Source organism: Pygocentrus nattereri, chromosome 30 (genome assembly GCF_015220715.1).
Source record: "Pygocentrus nattereri isolate fPygNat1 chromosome 30, fPygNat1.pri, whole genome shotgun sequence".
NCBI classification, from domain to species: Eukaryota; Metazoa; Chordata; class Actinopteri; order Characiformes; family Serrasalmidae; genus Pygocentrus; species Pygocentrus nattereri.
In genome coordinates this window covers 2,169,542-2,185,000 of record NC_051240.1, presented here as the reverse complement: position 1 = coordinate 2,185,000, position 15,459 = coordinate 2,169,542, and the positions used below count along the sequence as shown (strand labels likewise).

Genomic DNA, 15,459 nt, shown 5'->3' with positions numbered 1-15,459 from the left:
TAGAAGAGTAAAGGCTGTTACAGTCACAAAGGGGGACGACGTTGTATTAATGCTTATGGGTTTGGAATGGGATATTCAACAAGATTATATAAGGTAACGTAGGTGTCCACATACTTTTGGCCAGTAATATATATGAATTTGCACAGCTGTAATATAAGGGCCTCAAAATTGCTCATGAAGTACAGAAGGTTGTGTGTCAGGCCTAACAGCAGGACTGAATTTGCTGAATTGGACTGAAAACCTATTGTCTCTAAATTTTTCTTCACGTTAACTAACCATGCACCCTCAGCACCACGGGCCACGTTCCAGAGTTTGACCGAGGCAGAGAGGAACAGGTCTGTTGATACTGGACATCCGTTAGTCCTCCGCTGTGAGTTATCTGATCCAGATGCAGAGGTTTGCTGGCTCAAGGATGGGGAACCTATCTGTCCCCAAAGCGGAATAGACATGCAAATTAATGGGAACACTAGGACGCTGGTCATCGAGTCGGTTGATTTCTACGACTCCGGCACATACGCTTGTCGGTCTGCGGACGATGTCGCTGTGTTTGAGGTGGACATTACAGGTGACATGGAGGGCTTTTAGCTTCTGCTTCAAACCTTTGGCCTTTTAATTCTTTCCCTTAACCCTCCACTGTCTTTCCCTCTCATTTTCACAAGCTAGAATTTGACTAATATTTCCTACCTAATTCTTTTCTCCTTTATTTTCTTCCTCTATCTTTGACACACCATACAGTGTGCACTGGAGGAAACCCTGAGTAAGCCATTTACAGCATGATCAAATTTGTCTGATTGCATGGACGGACGAAATGTATTCTTCTGTAAAGATGCACGTAAACATATCATACTTCTCACTCTCATAACTTAGTTTAACTTCATTTAAAATTTTATTAGGAAAAATACATAGTAAGCTATGTAGGATAATATGTGCCAAAAGAATAAAGAATTAAGCAAGTTAATAAATAAATAGCAGATAAAAATATAAATATATTTGGGACATAAAACTGTAAATTAAAAAAATGCACTTTATTGATTTATGCATTTACATAATTCTACATTTATTTATTTATTTATAGATTACTAGACTTTCTCCAGTAGAAGAAAGACTAAACCTGCACATGATTTGTTAATCATACAGAAAGCAGTGTGTTCGATTACTCGTGCCAGTGCTAATGCTTCAGTGATGACTGTAGACTGCTTGATGGTAGACAAATTGGACTGTGACATTGTTCCGGTTCAGGCAGAGGAATTCAATGCGATACGAGTGTATTTTATCATATCACAACACACAACTGTAATTTACCATATTAAATTTGGCCGTTTGTTCACAGGGGACCACTGTTTGTTTAGAAACCTAATCCAAAATACTTGCATTTGGTTTTGAGTGAAGACAGTTCCATGTGAAATTCAGCAAATAAACGGTAACTGGGCTTAAAAAGGTGCAGGAGTGTGTTGCCTGCAGGGGATGCGTTTCACTGAGAAAATCAACAAAACATCTCATTTCAACAGGGTACGCACACTTTTGCCTATGACTGTAACTACATTATCCCTATCTCTGGCATTTCTTTATCATAATATTGTCAATTGATGGACAATATTGAGTGAATGCCTGAGTCATCACCCTGTGCTTTAAGGGGTTAACATCGTTTATGCTCCTTCACAACAAAAATCTCGTTTTTTACTAATGTTTGAGTCATTCTTACAACAGCTGGTCATATCTACCCGTGCTGATAGCGGGAATCTCCTTTCTGATTCTGCCAGGCCCCCCAGTGTCGTTTAAGGAAATCCCAGAAGAGGAGAGGCAGAAGAGCACTACAGAGCTGGACCCTGTGGTGCTGCACTGTGAGCTCTCCAGGCCCGATGCCACCGCTCGCTGGCTCAAAGATGGAGCTGAAGTTCTCCAGACGGACAATGTCACCATCCAGGCAGAGGGCACCATGCGCAGGCTCATCATCCGCTCAGCACAGCTGAGTGACGCCGGCGCCTACACATGCCAAGCAGGAGACAACACCATGTCCTTCACTGTCAACGTCAAAGGTTAAGGCTGATGGAGTGCAGCGTGCCATATTTATGTATATGCAGTCCACAGCATGACATAGATTCCCACAGGTAGTCTAGAACTGACCTGTCCATGCTCCACCCACAAATACATTCTTTCATAATTTGGGTGTAAATAAGTACACACCCTCTACAGAGAGCACACTTCTACACATTTTAACGCACAAGTGGTGTTTCTTTGCTGAACTCATCAAATAGAGAAAATAAATGAATAAATACAATAAATACATTTTATATTTTATTTACTTTTTTTCTCCACTGTGTAAATTAAGTGAAGAGTGTCATGTATTGAAGTGTGTTCAGCGAAGAGGAGGTGTTGTCTTATTCTCACGTAGAAAATCAAAACATGTCGTTTGACTGGAGATATTTAAATGTCTGCACACTGTAGCGACTAGGTTTACAGAGCACTGGCAAAAGTCGAATTCAGTTGGCTGAGAAACTGTAGCTGTTCTTCAAAACACGGAAATTTAGAGTGCAATCTTAATTTCTAATAATTTTGTATGTGTGTATGTGCAGTTTTTGTAGTGCTCCTTCAGCCAAGCTAAAGTAGCTAGAGGTGAAGGCGATGGTATTAGGTCAGCAAAGCCAACCAAAGTGGCCTTTATACTAACAGTACGATCTTTCTTGCATACATACAAGATTAATTTGACATTAAAAATGCTACATTTCTCTAAATTTACATTCTAAAATGACATATTCCATAAAGCATGTCCAGCAGCTACAACAGTTCATATCTGTGGGTGGAGCATGTATATAAAATAGACACACTGCATGGTGATCAAACCTCAACAGACTGTATCTGACTATGGAGTCACAATTAAGGACAATTAGTCATAAAGTTCATTTTTGCACCCATGATGTTGGTCTGGTTGTTGTTATTCTAGCCTGTAGCTTGTTTTGTATTCAAGATATTGTTATTGTTATTGGACAGAGCCACCAGTTATGATTGTGGACCCAAAAGACGATGTTCACATGGATCGCTACGTCTCAGAGGTTATCGTTCTGAACTGTGAGCTCTCTCGCTCCAATGGACAAGCGTGCTGGTTTAAGGATGGCCTGAAAGTCCAGGACTGCAAAAACATTCAGCTGAGCGCCGAGGGTCCATACAGGACGCTGACCATTCAGTGTGCGTCCACGAGGGACTCGGGAGAGTATGTGTGTGACACAGGAGGTGACTCTGTTTTCTTCCAGCTCAGTGTAACAGGTGAGAACTACTGAGCCAAGAAGCTCCGTCAGTTGAACCCCTTGAAGTTTAGAAATATTACTGGCTTTTTATAAACTATTTCAACATGGACAAAATGTATAATTTGTATGCAAAATAGTTTGTTTTCATTAAATTATGATAATAAAAATGTGTTTCACTTTTGAACATACATGCATGAAAGTTTAGACTTCACACATGTACATTTATGGCATTTGGCTGACGCTCTTATCCAGAGCGACTTACAATTTGATCAATTTACACAGGGAGGCGAAGGTGGTGTTAGGAGTCTTGCCCAAGGACTCTTATTGGTGTAGTGTAGGGTGTTTGACCAGGTGGGGATTGAACCCCAGTCTGCAGTGTAGAAGGCAGAGGCACTACACTATCCCAACCACCACACTTTCTTACAGATGTTTCCCACTTGTTTTCTGTGAGCTACAGTACCAAATGAAATTATGCAGTGGCATAAAAAAAATAAATAAATAAAAAAACAGAATTATGTTGATTATATTGATAATAGTAGCCCCTTTTTTGACCTGCACTGCTGGTATATGTTAACGAAACAACCTTTCAAGCATTTGCACAAAAGCCCATTGATTAAAATGTCTTTATTTATGGATTATTAAACCAATAATCAACCACGACTAAACTTGTGACCAGATGTGTTTGAGAGAGAAATAGCTAAAATAATCATTTGATTAATCATTAGATTAGAGCCTGTTAAGTTATACATTTTTAGTTTAGGCTTTTTTAAAAATTCCATCTATTAATATACTCTAGTGGGTGCCTGTGAAAGCACTCCACACTATACCAATAAGAGTCCTTGGGCAAGACTCCTAACTAGAGCTACAACCGTCAAATATTTACATTTTTGAATATTCAATCGAATATTATCTTAAATCAAATATTTTGCACCATTGTATTGATTATATTTATTTATTTTGCTTTTTAATAAAACATAATTAAAATCCTAGAAGGTAATGAAAAAACAGCACTATCAACATTTCACTATTCACAGCAAGTTGCGTTAAAACGCTGATCTGGCAACCCTGATCTGGCTGTGCACAGCAGTGAGCAGTGTAGAACAGAAACAGCATCTTTTCATGTCTTTCAAATGAAAACCTTTTTCTGTGAATGGGGTGGTGATGAAGTCGCTCAAAATCATTGGCTTTGACGATCAGTGCAGTCTGAATTACTTTCCTACGGCTCTGGGCGGCTAGATAGCGGCAGGCTCTCATTTAATCTCAGTAATATAAATGCAAATTAGAGTCTGGTAGCTAGAATTTGGAGTCAAAACCGGTAATGTCACCTGGAATTGCGAGAGTCCCACAGATTGTGCCAAATAACACAGTCCTTTGTGTAGTCTGGCAGCTGGATGCTGCTGGTGAGAAACTATTGTTTCATTGTGAATTGATATGATGGCTCATTGTAACCACTGTATGAAATCTTTCTGTCAATCATGATAAATTAGAGGCTCCGGTGCGCATCGTATCCCCAAGCACACCTGAAGTGGAGGTGCACCTGATTGCTTCAGAAAGGCTGGTGCTGAGCTGTGAGATCTCCAAGGCGGAGGCAGAAGTCTGCTGGTACTGTGATGGCATGGAGGTAGAGGAAAGTGAAGAGCTCATACTGGAGGAGGATGGGGTTCACCGCAGTTTGATCATACGTCGTACCACCATAGATGATTCGGCAGAGTATGTGTGCGAAACTGCGGATGATTCTGTGACCTTCTGGGTGAAAATAGAAGGTAAATTAACGCTTGGATGTCTGCAGTTTTTTCAAATTGCATAATTGCACTTTAATAATGAATTAAGTCGTATTATGAATTAATTTCATGTTCACTAACTTTATTAACAAGGGATCTAGTAGGGTTATCTTATGTGATGAATGTCTTAACACTCTAAATATAAATTATATTCATCTACCCTCCTCAAAATCAGTGAACAACCTATTTGTCCAAATGAATTAATTAATTTAATTAATACAGGAGATGACCACTAGTACATGGCATGGTTTATTAAGAACAGTTCACCGCTGAAAAGATGGACTGTCCCGGACTGTAAGTCTATCCTTTCTGTATCTTGTTGTTCACAGAGCCCCCTGTAAAACTCTCCACCTCTAAAAAGGCAGATGGCATTATCCAGAATTTTGCGGGGGAAGCTGTGGTCCTGGAGTTGGAGGTGTCTCGTGAAAATGCAGAAGTGTGCTGGATGAAGGATGGAGTGAAGGTGGAGGAGAGCAGCAACATCACCATCCACGTGGATGGCCTAATCCGCAAACTAATCATTCACTCCCCAGCACTTGCGGACTCTGGCCTCTATACCTGCAACGCTACAGACGACACAGTGGATTTCCAAGTCAAAATTAATGGTATGTTCAGAAATGCTACATTCATATTACCAGCCTGCAGATGCAGATCATTCATAGCAGCTGATGCCAGGTTGGTTATGCTGTATAGAACACTGGAAAAAAAACTCGATCCAGAGAAATTATTTCTCATAAATTTTTGCTGTCAAATTACCTGAATTCAGGTGCGCTATTTACAAATACTTGCCAACACTTTACTTGAAACCTGGTACACAACATTGACATTACCGTACCATAAACATGCAATGGAAAATGTCACATGCTGTCATGCGACCTTGGCACATATCATAACAGCTTATGTGACATGAAGATCTTTGCTAATGGACTTTAGTTGGCCATCATGACATTAAGCATTATGATATATGACCGGTTACATGACATCCGCTGTGATATTTTATGGTGGAGTAATACCAACATTATGTAGCAGTGCATATTATAAAGTAAATATTTATTTTGTTAGTGAAAAGGTGGCACTGTTAGTATAGACTGGGTCTTATTTTTGTTAGCATGATGATAAATTTGTTATGTTTTTGTCATTTTGATGAGCTGCAACAACATAGGCCATAACAACATCATAGTATTTAAATTGTGAACCCAGTGTTATGTAGTAAATCTAACTTCCTATCTAAATTCATCATAAATTACAGAATTATTCACCAACATTGTATAAAACTAGTTCAAACCGGCCTACTCTCATGACAGAACAGATTTTGGGCAAAGCATCCATAGGTGACAGCTTCCATATTTTTAATGAAAGCATATTTTATATGTATTTATGAGTGAATGGCATGGGCTGGCACCTATGGACGCTTTGCCCAAAATTTGTTTTGTTTCTCATGTTCCATTTTATTAGACTTACTCGTGTAAAAAGTCATATGATCAGACTGCAGGTGCTAGGGTGAGAGCATATTTATACCAGTTTTGGTAAAAAATTTTGTCACTTGAGTAAATACATCAGATTTCACAAGATATAACACAACAAAAAGACAAAGATGAAGTTGCCCACTTATAATCGTACTTTGTAAATGACACCACATCATTTGGCCTCCATTCTCTCTGTCTTCCTGCCTTAAATTGTACACTCTAACATTCCCAAACTATGGACATTAATGTGGAGTCGGTCCGCCTTTGTGGCTATAACATCTGCCACTTTTCAAGGAAGGCTGTCCACAAAACTTTGGAGTGTGTCTGTGGGGATTTGTGCCCATTAAATCAAAAGAGCATTTATAAGTTCAGGCACTGATGTTGGACAAAAAGGGCTGGTTCACAGTCGGCATTACAATTCTTCCCGAAGGTGTTCATTGAGGTTGAGATCAGGGCTCTTTGCAGGCCACTGGAGTTCCTCCAGACCAAACTCATCAAACTCTGTCTTTATGGACCTCACACTGTGCACAGGGGCACATTCATGCACATTCGTGAAACACGTATTTGTCTAAAAATATTTTTCTATGCTGTAGCATTAACATTACTCTTTACTAAACTAAGAGGCCTAATCAAACTCTGAAAGACAACGCCAGATCATTATCCCTCCTCTACCAAACTAAATGCATTGTCTATGCATTCCAGGAGGTTTTCTTGGCAACCCAAATTTGTGCCATATAGTGAAATGTAATTAATCACTTGAGAACACATGTAAAACTACTTTAGAGTCCAGTTGCAGTGTGCTTTACAATACTCCACCCTACTCTTGGCATTGCACGTAGAGATCTTAGGCTCGCGAGTCGCTGCTCAGATGTGAAAACTCCATTATAAGTTCTTGATGCACAGTTCTTGTGCTGATGATACTTCCGAGGCAGTTTGGAGGCAGTGCAGTGACTTAACAACCCCACTCTGTGAGTTTGCATGGTCTGTTACTTAGTGGCTGAGCTGTTATTGCTCCTAAACTCTTTCTGTATAAAGTGTTTAATATGATTACCTGAGGAATAGAGTAGAGGAACAGAGTAGAGAACATCTAAACTGCATAACTTGGTGTTGCCCTTATGACAATATCTCTGACACAGATCCAGTGGTGGACAATAACTAAGTAAATATAATTAGTTACTGTACTTAAGTAGTTTTTTTTGTCTATATGTACTTTGGTGAAGTTTTTCCTTTTTGGGTGACGTTTTACTTTCACTCCACTACATTTTAAAGTCACATATCTTACTTTTCACTCCACTACATTTTGCAAAATCTGTCGTTCCTTTTGGTTTACCTGTGTATAAAAAAGATAACGTCTAAACGAAAGAACCACAAAGCAAACGCACCAATTAGGCCACAGCGCGCACTTGATTTTGAGCTTATTTTGACCTGTTGGACATACCAACCCAGTTCAAGCACACGGTTTAATGTCAGTGCAGCAGCGTAAAATTTGGGAGTGTCTATTCAACATAAATGGTGGAAGAAACTCCTCACTCTAACCTAACTTTGTGTAAATAGAGCACAATATAGAAATATGTCCACATATGCAGTCGAGACTGACGCGGCTTTTTTCTGAATTTCTACAAACACCATTTCATTTTATAGTAAATGAGTTTGGGCTGGTTTATGTTTATGAACAGACGCCTACAGATCAACATAGTAAAGGAGCTCATCTGTGATCCTGAGTTTAAAGCCAGTTTTTATTCAACTTAAACTTGGAACTAAGTTGTAAATAAATCTCAAACTGAAACTTTGTTTGTTTGCAAAAAGGCAAACAATTAATTATGACATTTGAGTCATAATTACTCTTTTAGTACTTTTACTTTATACTTAAGTACAATTGAAAACAAATACTTTAGTACTTTTACTCAAGTGGAGGTCTAAAGGGAGGAACTTCTACTTTTACTGGAGTGATATTTTACCTTGGGGGTCTCTACTTAACTCAAGTACATGATTTGTGTACTTTGCAGACCATTGCACAGATCTGAAAAGGCAAGAAGTTGCATTGTGCGCTGCATAGCAACAGATGTAGCCCCTTTAACATTTTCAAACTTTCTTACACTTGGGCAATTTCACATGAGTGCAGCTCTAATTTACCTTATTTGATCTCTTTTCATCAACTGTCAGAGGCACCGCTGAAAATCCTGAAGAAAGCTGAGATCAATACAGAGTACGCGGCTCAGCTGTCTGATGACATTGTGCTGGAATGTGAGCTGTCCAGGCCACATGGAGAGGTCAAATGGTACAAAAACGGTGATCATATTGAGGAAAATGAGCGCTTCTGCTTTGAGGAGGAAGGCGCTTTCAGATCCCTGGTCATCCTCTGTGCTGAGCTGGAAGACTCTGGGGAATATATCCTTGACGCAAAAGATGACAGTATTTCCTTTCATGTCACTGTGCAAGGTGTGAAACTCTTTAAAAGTGTATCACTTTGTGTGGTTGCTGTTTGTGTACATGCATATTCTGAGCACTTGAACATTGTTATGTCTATTTTTGTCCCTCAGAACCTCCTGTGAAGATTCTAGGAAACTCTGGACAGTCTGATGTCCAGGAAATGGTGGAAGGTGATGACCTGGTCCTGGCGTGTGAGGTGTCACGAGCAAACGCACCCGTTCAGTGGCTCTTTAACGAGAAACCTCTGCTTCCTGACTCACGCACGTACATCGAGAGCTATGGCACTCTCCGCAAACTCATAATATCTAATATGCAGCCCTCTGACTCTGGGAAATACATGTGTGATGCTGTTGATGACAAAATGATGACGGTAGTCAAAGTCCAAGGTATGAAACCCCTCGCTATAAATACTTTTAAATAGAAAAGACATGCCAGCTATATAGAGCTTAGGCTGTGCATCATTTCATAATTGATAACATGCCCAAATGAGCTGTTTTGTCCTGTATACTTTGAGTACAAGTGATAGATAGTGAAAGATACAAGCTAATACTGATGTCATCTCTTTCAACTACATAACTGTGTAAAACAGTTTGGCCACCCCTCATCAAATGACATGTTTTATTGATTTTGTAAGTGAAAATAAGTTAATATAGAGCACACGTCTGCACATGTACTGAATTACTGTTGCCTGTGCAAAAGTTATGCTTCATTTTATATTTTTGTTTTGTTTTTTTTCCACTGTGTTAAATTGTGCACCACTGAACTGGAGGGTTTACTAGCAGCTTTTAAAGGTGTATTCTGGTGAGATTACCAGTCTTTTACTCCTTTTTTTAAAAACATAGGTAGGAAAAAAGCATATTGACCTTGGAACCTGGTAATTTTTCAAAAAATGCCGTTTATTTTTTTTGTAAACTTGATGCTAAGAGCAATAGTGACACCTCCTTAAAGGTAAACGGATGCAGGTGTAAGTGCCAAGTTGATTAATGAAGGCTTCTCTCCAAAAATCCATTTGGGCAATTCCTCAGCCGGGGCCATGTGGTAGGTAGACAAATATGAAAGATGTTTACCATAAAATACAAATGAAAAAGAAACTAAGGGAAAAGGAACAAAAAAAGAGAAAAGAGAAGGGCTAAAAAAACTAAGCAAGACATGTTACAGTCATTTCTTTATAATTGAGTTACTGAGATGTGCATAAAGCCATTTAGAGTGGTTTCTTTGAAGTGCTGGTGATAGAAGCCAGAGGTCACAATGTCTACAGCATAATTATAGCCGTTTTATTTAACATCCTAACTTCTCAGACTACAGGCGCTTCAGTGCAAACTATTTGAGCTATTCTTAGGTAACAGAAGTGTGTAATAAAACTGACCCATGGCCTGTTAAGGGGTTAAGATGTAAAACCACCAGTGAATCTATGTGTGTCTTTTTATATAAACTTTATACGTAATGTTGATATTGGGGAAAAAACGTTTTCTCAGGGCTATTTTGTCTTATGACGCCCCGCACACACCTCTCCGCCATAAATGGATCAAAACGAAGTACAATGTAGCCCAAACATTTATATCAAAACTACCATAAAACAATGTCCCAGGAATAACTTTCTGGAAAGGGGCTTTTAGAGACATTACACTCTTCAGACGTCTGATTCCTGTTACCACTGTAAACAGTTCAGACTTATTGACGCTTACTGTTCACATCCAACCATCCAACTTTTCACATCCAACCATTTTTATGGACTTTATTCACATCTTAACCATTTCATGATGCAGGAAATTTGAAAATCTGAGGAATTCCTCTTTAGGGTTGGATAGACAGGAGGAGCCAGCGTGAAGCCAGACAGGGACAGAATATTATCATTTTACTTCTTTTTACATTAATTTCATGATCTGATCTGAAGAGAAAAACCATCTGACATTCAACAGCAAGGTAACTGAGAACAGAGAAGGGATGTAGACCTGAATGTGTTGAAAACAGATAGCACTACTCTTACAGCACAGAATAGCGCAGCTGCATAACTCTTGTTGGATCTTTGCCTTCTCCAGAGCCTCCTGTCGAATTCCTTGACAAAGAGGATGTGATCATGGTTACGGGTTATGAGGCAGAGAGCATCACTCTGACAGCCATGGTGTCCAGACACAATGCCCCAGTGCGCTGGCTCAAGGACTGGATGCCAGTCAGTGGGGAACGCTTCCATGAAGACAGTCAAGGCCTGACCCGCACTCTCTCCATCAACCCTCTTAAGAGGTCAGACAGTGGAGAGTACACATGTGATGCCAACACAGACGAGCTACGCTTCAATCTGCTGGTCAAAGGTCAGGAGCTTTGCAAATTTTAAAACTCTTACAGCTTGATTTTATAAAACAAAGAGTAATACTAAAAGGAATATTTGTACATGAGGCTTTTAACTGACTTAGACTTTAGACAAAGGCCCGATCTGTACTCAGTTCTTCGTGTTTCTGTGTGTACTGTGTCTGTTCAGAAATGCGCATCAAGTTTATGAAACCGCTGTTTGACACTGTGGCCCATAAGGATGGCATGATTACTCTGCGCTGTGAGGTCTGTAAGCCCAAAGCTGATGTGCAGTGGTTGAAGGACGGTGTTGAGATCATCCCCAGCCGCCGTTTCTCCATCCGGGCTGACGGCACTGAGAGAAGTCTCACCATCCACCGCATCACCAAAGAGGACGCAGGAGAGTATGCTTGCGAATCCAGGGACGATTGTACCAGTGCAAACATCAGGGTGGAGAGTAAGTTGAAACAGCATGTTGGTTAGACCAAGGATGCTCATGTAAGAATTCACAGTTCATTATTTACATGGACCACAAACATTGTGATTAAAAGGCTTCCAGGATAGGATACAACAGCCACATCCACCAACTCTGATCTGAGTCATTTTTGTATGAACATAACCTCTATGGACTGGCGTAAAATCAAACTGAACAAACATCCCTTTGTCCCAAATTTAGGGGGTTAGCCAAGATGTGCTTGGTGTCTTTGATATTACACAGGCACTAATTTAGCTATCAATTAATGGAAGTCTATGCCAAAAATTTGAATTAGTACAATCCAGATAAGAAAGTCAGAAAGTACACAACAAAGCAAAGTCCACATATTATGCTCTATCTCAGCAGTTAACATGGGAATAATACATGAACGCAAACTATAACCAAACATTTTTATTGACGTTGACACATTTTCCTACTTTGACCTGCCGAACCATCCGTAGTAGTGCAGCTGCTTGCATGCTGTTGCTATGACTCTGAAAGCAAAGCAAAGCAAAGCAAAGCAAAACTTATCTATGTAGCGCTTTTTACAACAGATGTTGTCACAAAGCAGCTTTACAGAACATTCAGTATTACAGAAAGAAAATAAAGAAAAGAGCCCCCGGGTCCGAGCCCCCATGAGCGTCGCCAGCAGCGACAGTGGCAAGGAAAAACTCCCTAAAGAGCAAGAAACCCTGAGAGGAACCAAGACTGAGAAGGGGAACCCGTCCTCCTCTGGTCGACACCGGATAGCACACATTATTAGTATGAAGTGTTATAGTACGCTCTTGAAAAAAATGGTTCTTCAAGGGTTCTTTTGTAAAGAAAATGGTTCTACATAGAACCATGAACACTCATGCACAATCAAAGGGTTCTTTGTATGGTTAGATCATTCAGAATCTGTTTTATATGGTTCTATATAGAACCATCTACAGCATATTCTCCTTGAATCTGAAGAACTCTTTCACAATGTCAATAATCCTTTAATTATGCAAAGGGTTCTTTGAATATTTAGGGTTCCATATAGAACCAGTTTCTTTTCTAAAGAACCCTTGAAGAACCATCATTTTTAATGCGTGAAGCCCTCTCATTTAAATACATCTTTTAAATGGCAATGTATTTATCATTGCAACATCATTTTCAAGCAGAGCACACCGCTGATGCCAGTAATATCAGCATTCACAGCAGAACTATGAATAAATGAGGCAGCAAAATAACAAAAGCAATAGCAATGTGTATCTACAGGTCCTGTAAGGACCTCCATCAAGGATCCACAAGCTGTATGAAAACGAGCAGAGATAAGAGATATAATCACCCATTGGCTGCATAATGGAAATTCCACTTTATTTTCATGGTCACTTTGTGGAAATGACATGATTTAAATGTTTAGGTTTATGTGAACTCTGTATTCACATGAAGCAAATAAAAATGATATTGTATTATTGAAAGTAATAATTACATTCTAATGAAGCTTATTTTACACAATTACATAGTGTCACGATTGGCCCCTCCCAGTCCGGTCCATGTGTATTTGTTTTGGTTTTTAGTCCAGCCCCCTTGTTTCATGACTCCACCCCTGATTGTCTCCACCTGTGTTGTCCATCGTTTACCCTTATGTATTTAAAGCCTGTGTTTTCCCCTGTCTGGTTACTGGTCTTTGTTGTTTGAACTGTTTGATTGTGTTTGATGTTAGATGTTCTGATTGTTTGGTGTCGTTTGATTCAGTGTTCATTTAGTCATGTCTGCCCCCCGTTCTATCTGTGTTGGCTCTGTGACCCTGGACCGTTTAGACTATGACCCTGGATTTGCCCTAAATAAACAACACTTATCTCCGCATATGCGTCCGCCTCCTCGCTCCCCAGCATTACACATAGCTACAATAATCTCTTTTAAGGGTCAAATTAAATTAAGCAAATAAGACAATTATGATTAATGATGATTAACTACACAGAAAAATTGCAGCTTGGTTTTCATACATGGTCTGTATGTATGGGGATTGAATGGCATATTTTGCAGTAGTGTTTGCATACTAAGTTATTGACTATTGAACTAAACTGTTTTATTTTTAGAAAATAGCAAGACAATATCAGTTTTCTGTGGGCCCTTTAAGTCAGTTTCAGTTACTGATGAGCTGTGATTGTGCTGTACACTCAAGCAACAAGTTACTAAACTGTCACTGGGGTTTTCATTGAAATTATAATGTTAAATTGTATTGACTCCATACTGTCTTAATTCCAGACTTTTTATTTTACAACATTAGGTTGTGAAAATGTACAAATGTGCACCTTTCTCCTGGGAACGTATACCTTTCAAATTAATTTAACCTCTTACTCTTTAGGGTATATTTAGTTTTTTCCATCGGAATTTACGGGACCAATTCATAAGGTAAATTATTCAGTACCTGCATGAAATAATTGCAAATAGAATTTTTTTTTTGTGAAAATCTCCTCTCAAATGAACAGAAAATGTGTTTTATGATCATTCACATAGTGCTATATGCTTACATTTTACTGCTGTAAGCCAATCTGAGATGCTCTTTTATTATTTTTATAAAAATAATTTTTACAGAGCAGATCACTGAAGAGATGCCATCTGTTTATAGTTTATAGCCCAGATTTGTGGAAAAAAGGGTCGACTTTCATTAGAAACTGTGATTACAGCTTCTTCTGTTATTAGGGTTGCATCGCTCATATGACACCCAGCTTTTGAATGTAGCTTATGAAATATGAAAGTTATGAAGAATATGATGAAGTGCGTTTTGGAACCACCGCTGGTTCCAAGGAGTTTAAGAGTTTTATGGTAGATGGACCTTAATGCCACTGTTGTACCATTTTCATTGTTTGTGCTTGATAAACAAAAATGTACCTACATGAAAATGTGCCTCTTTTTTACAGAGCATCTGGACTGATTGATGTTCTGGCAAGACTAAGGCACATTACGTCTAAACCTCCTCTGTCTGCTGTCTTCCTGCAGTGCCCCGTGTGGTGGAGTTCCTCACTGAGCTCCACAACACCACAGTGATGGAAAGTGAAGAGGCCACCTTTAAGTGTGTGGTGTCTCCTGAAGATGTTCAGATGGTCTGGTTCATGGATGGAGAGATCATCAAACCCAGTGAGCGTTTTATCATTGGGCAGAATGGCCTGTGTCACACGCTGATCATCCGTAATGTCCAGCTCCTGGACTCCTCCAGGATCACAGCAGAGGCTGAGGGAGTCATCTCAAAAGCCAGCCTGAAGGTCCAGGGTGAGTGGAAACAGCGTGATTTATGAAAGCAGGGTTTCTTAGGCACACACACTGCACGTGATTTATGAAGATACTGTTGCTTAAGTGCATCCACTAAACATGATTTATGATGACTGCATTTCTGAAGGACACTGATGTATGTGTCTACCACATTTCGGTTACATGTTGCTAACATCAAAGTCGAATCACATAGTCAGTCAAGCTTATGAAGTATAAAAGTGATAGTTGTTTTAATTGCATTCATTTTTTAATTATTCTAGTCACTCCAAAAACCTTTTTCAGCTTCAGTGCTCATGCATATAAAATGGGTTCTTAACCACAGTTTTTCCATTTAAACCTATAAATAAGCAAAAAACTTTTTTAGAATTTAAAAAATGACAACGAAATCAGTTAAGACAATAAAATGAAAATGAAATAAGAGAAAAGATTCTGCGCAAATTCTAGGTCACAATTCAAGCTTTAGCAAATTTGTGACACTGACCGTGCTCAGGCCTTTGTCCAAAAAGGCCAGATTGTTATTGAACCCTGTCCCTTCCATT

The 15,459-nt window shown here is 39.3% G+C and overlaps 1 protein-coding gene across 2 annotated transcripts in view; it reads left to right on the top strand.

Annotated features, from left to right (window-relative positions):
- Positions 1–15,459, top strand: part of obsl1a (obscurin like cytoskeletal adaptor 1a) — a 44,840-nt gene that overhangs the window by 15,438 nt on the left and 13,943 nt on the right. The window contains exons 8-17 of one of the 2 annotated variants that reach the window (XM_017715774.2): positions 290–565; positions 1,761–2,036; positions 2,989–3,261; positions 4,730–5,005; positions 5,353–5,628; positions 8,653–8,928; positions 9,030–9,305; positions 10,959–11,228; positions 11,396–11,662; positions 14,651–14,920. In XM_017715774.2, coding sequence (XP_017571263.1) covers positions 290–565; positions 1,761–2,036; positions 2,989–3,261; positions 4,730–5,005; positions 5,353–5,628; positions 8,653–8,928; positions 9,030–9,305; positions 10,959–11,228; positions 11,396–11,662; positions 14,651–14,920 — 2,736 coding nt within the window. The remainder of the gene's footprint in view (positions 1–289; positions 566–1,760; positions 2,037–2,988; positions 3,262–4,729; positions 5,006–5,352; positions 5,629–8,652; positions 8,929–9,029; positions 9,306–10,958; positions 11,229–11,395; positions 11,663–14,650; positions 14,921–15,459) is intronic. The other variant, XM_017715775.2, reaches the window with a different exon arrangement.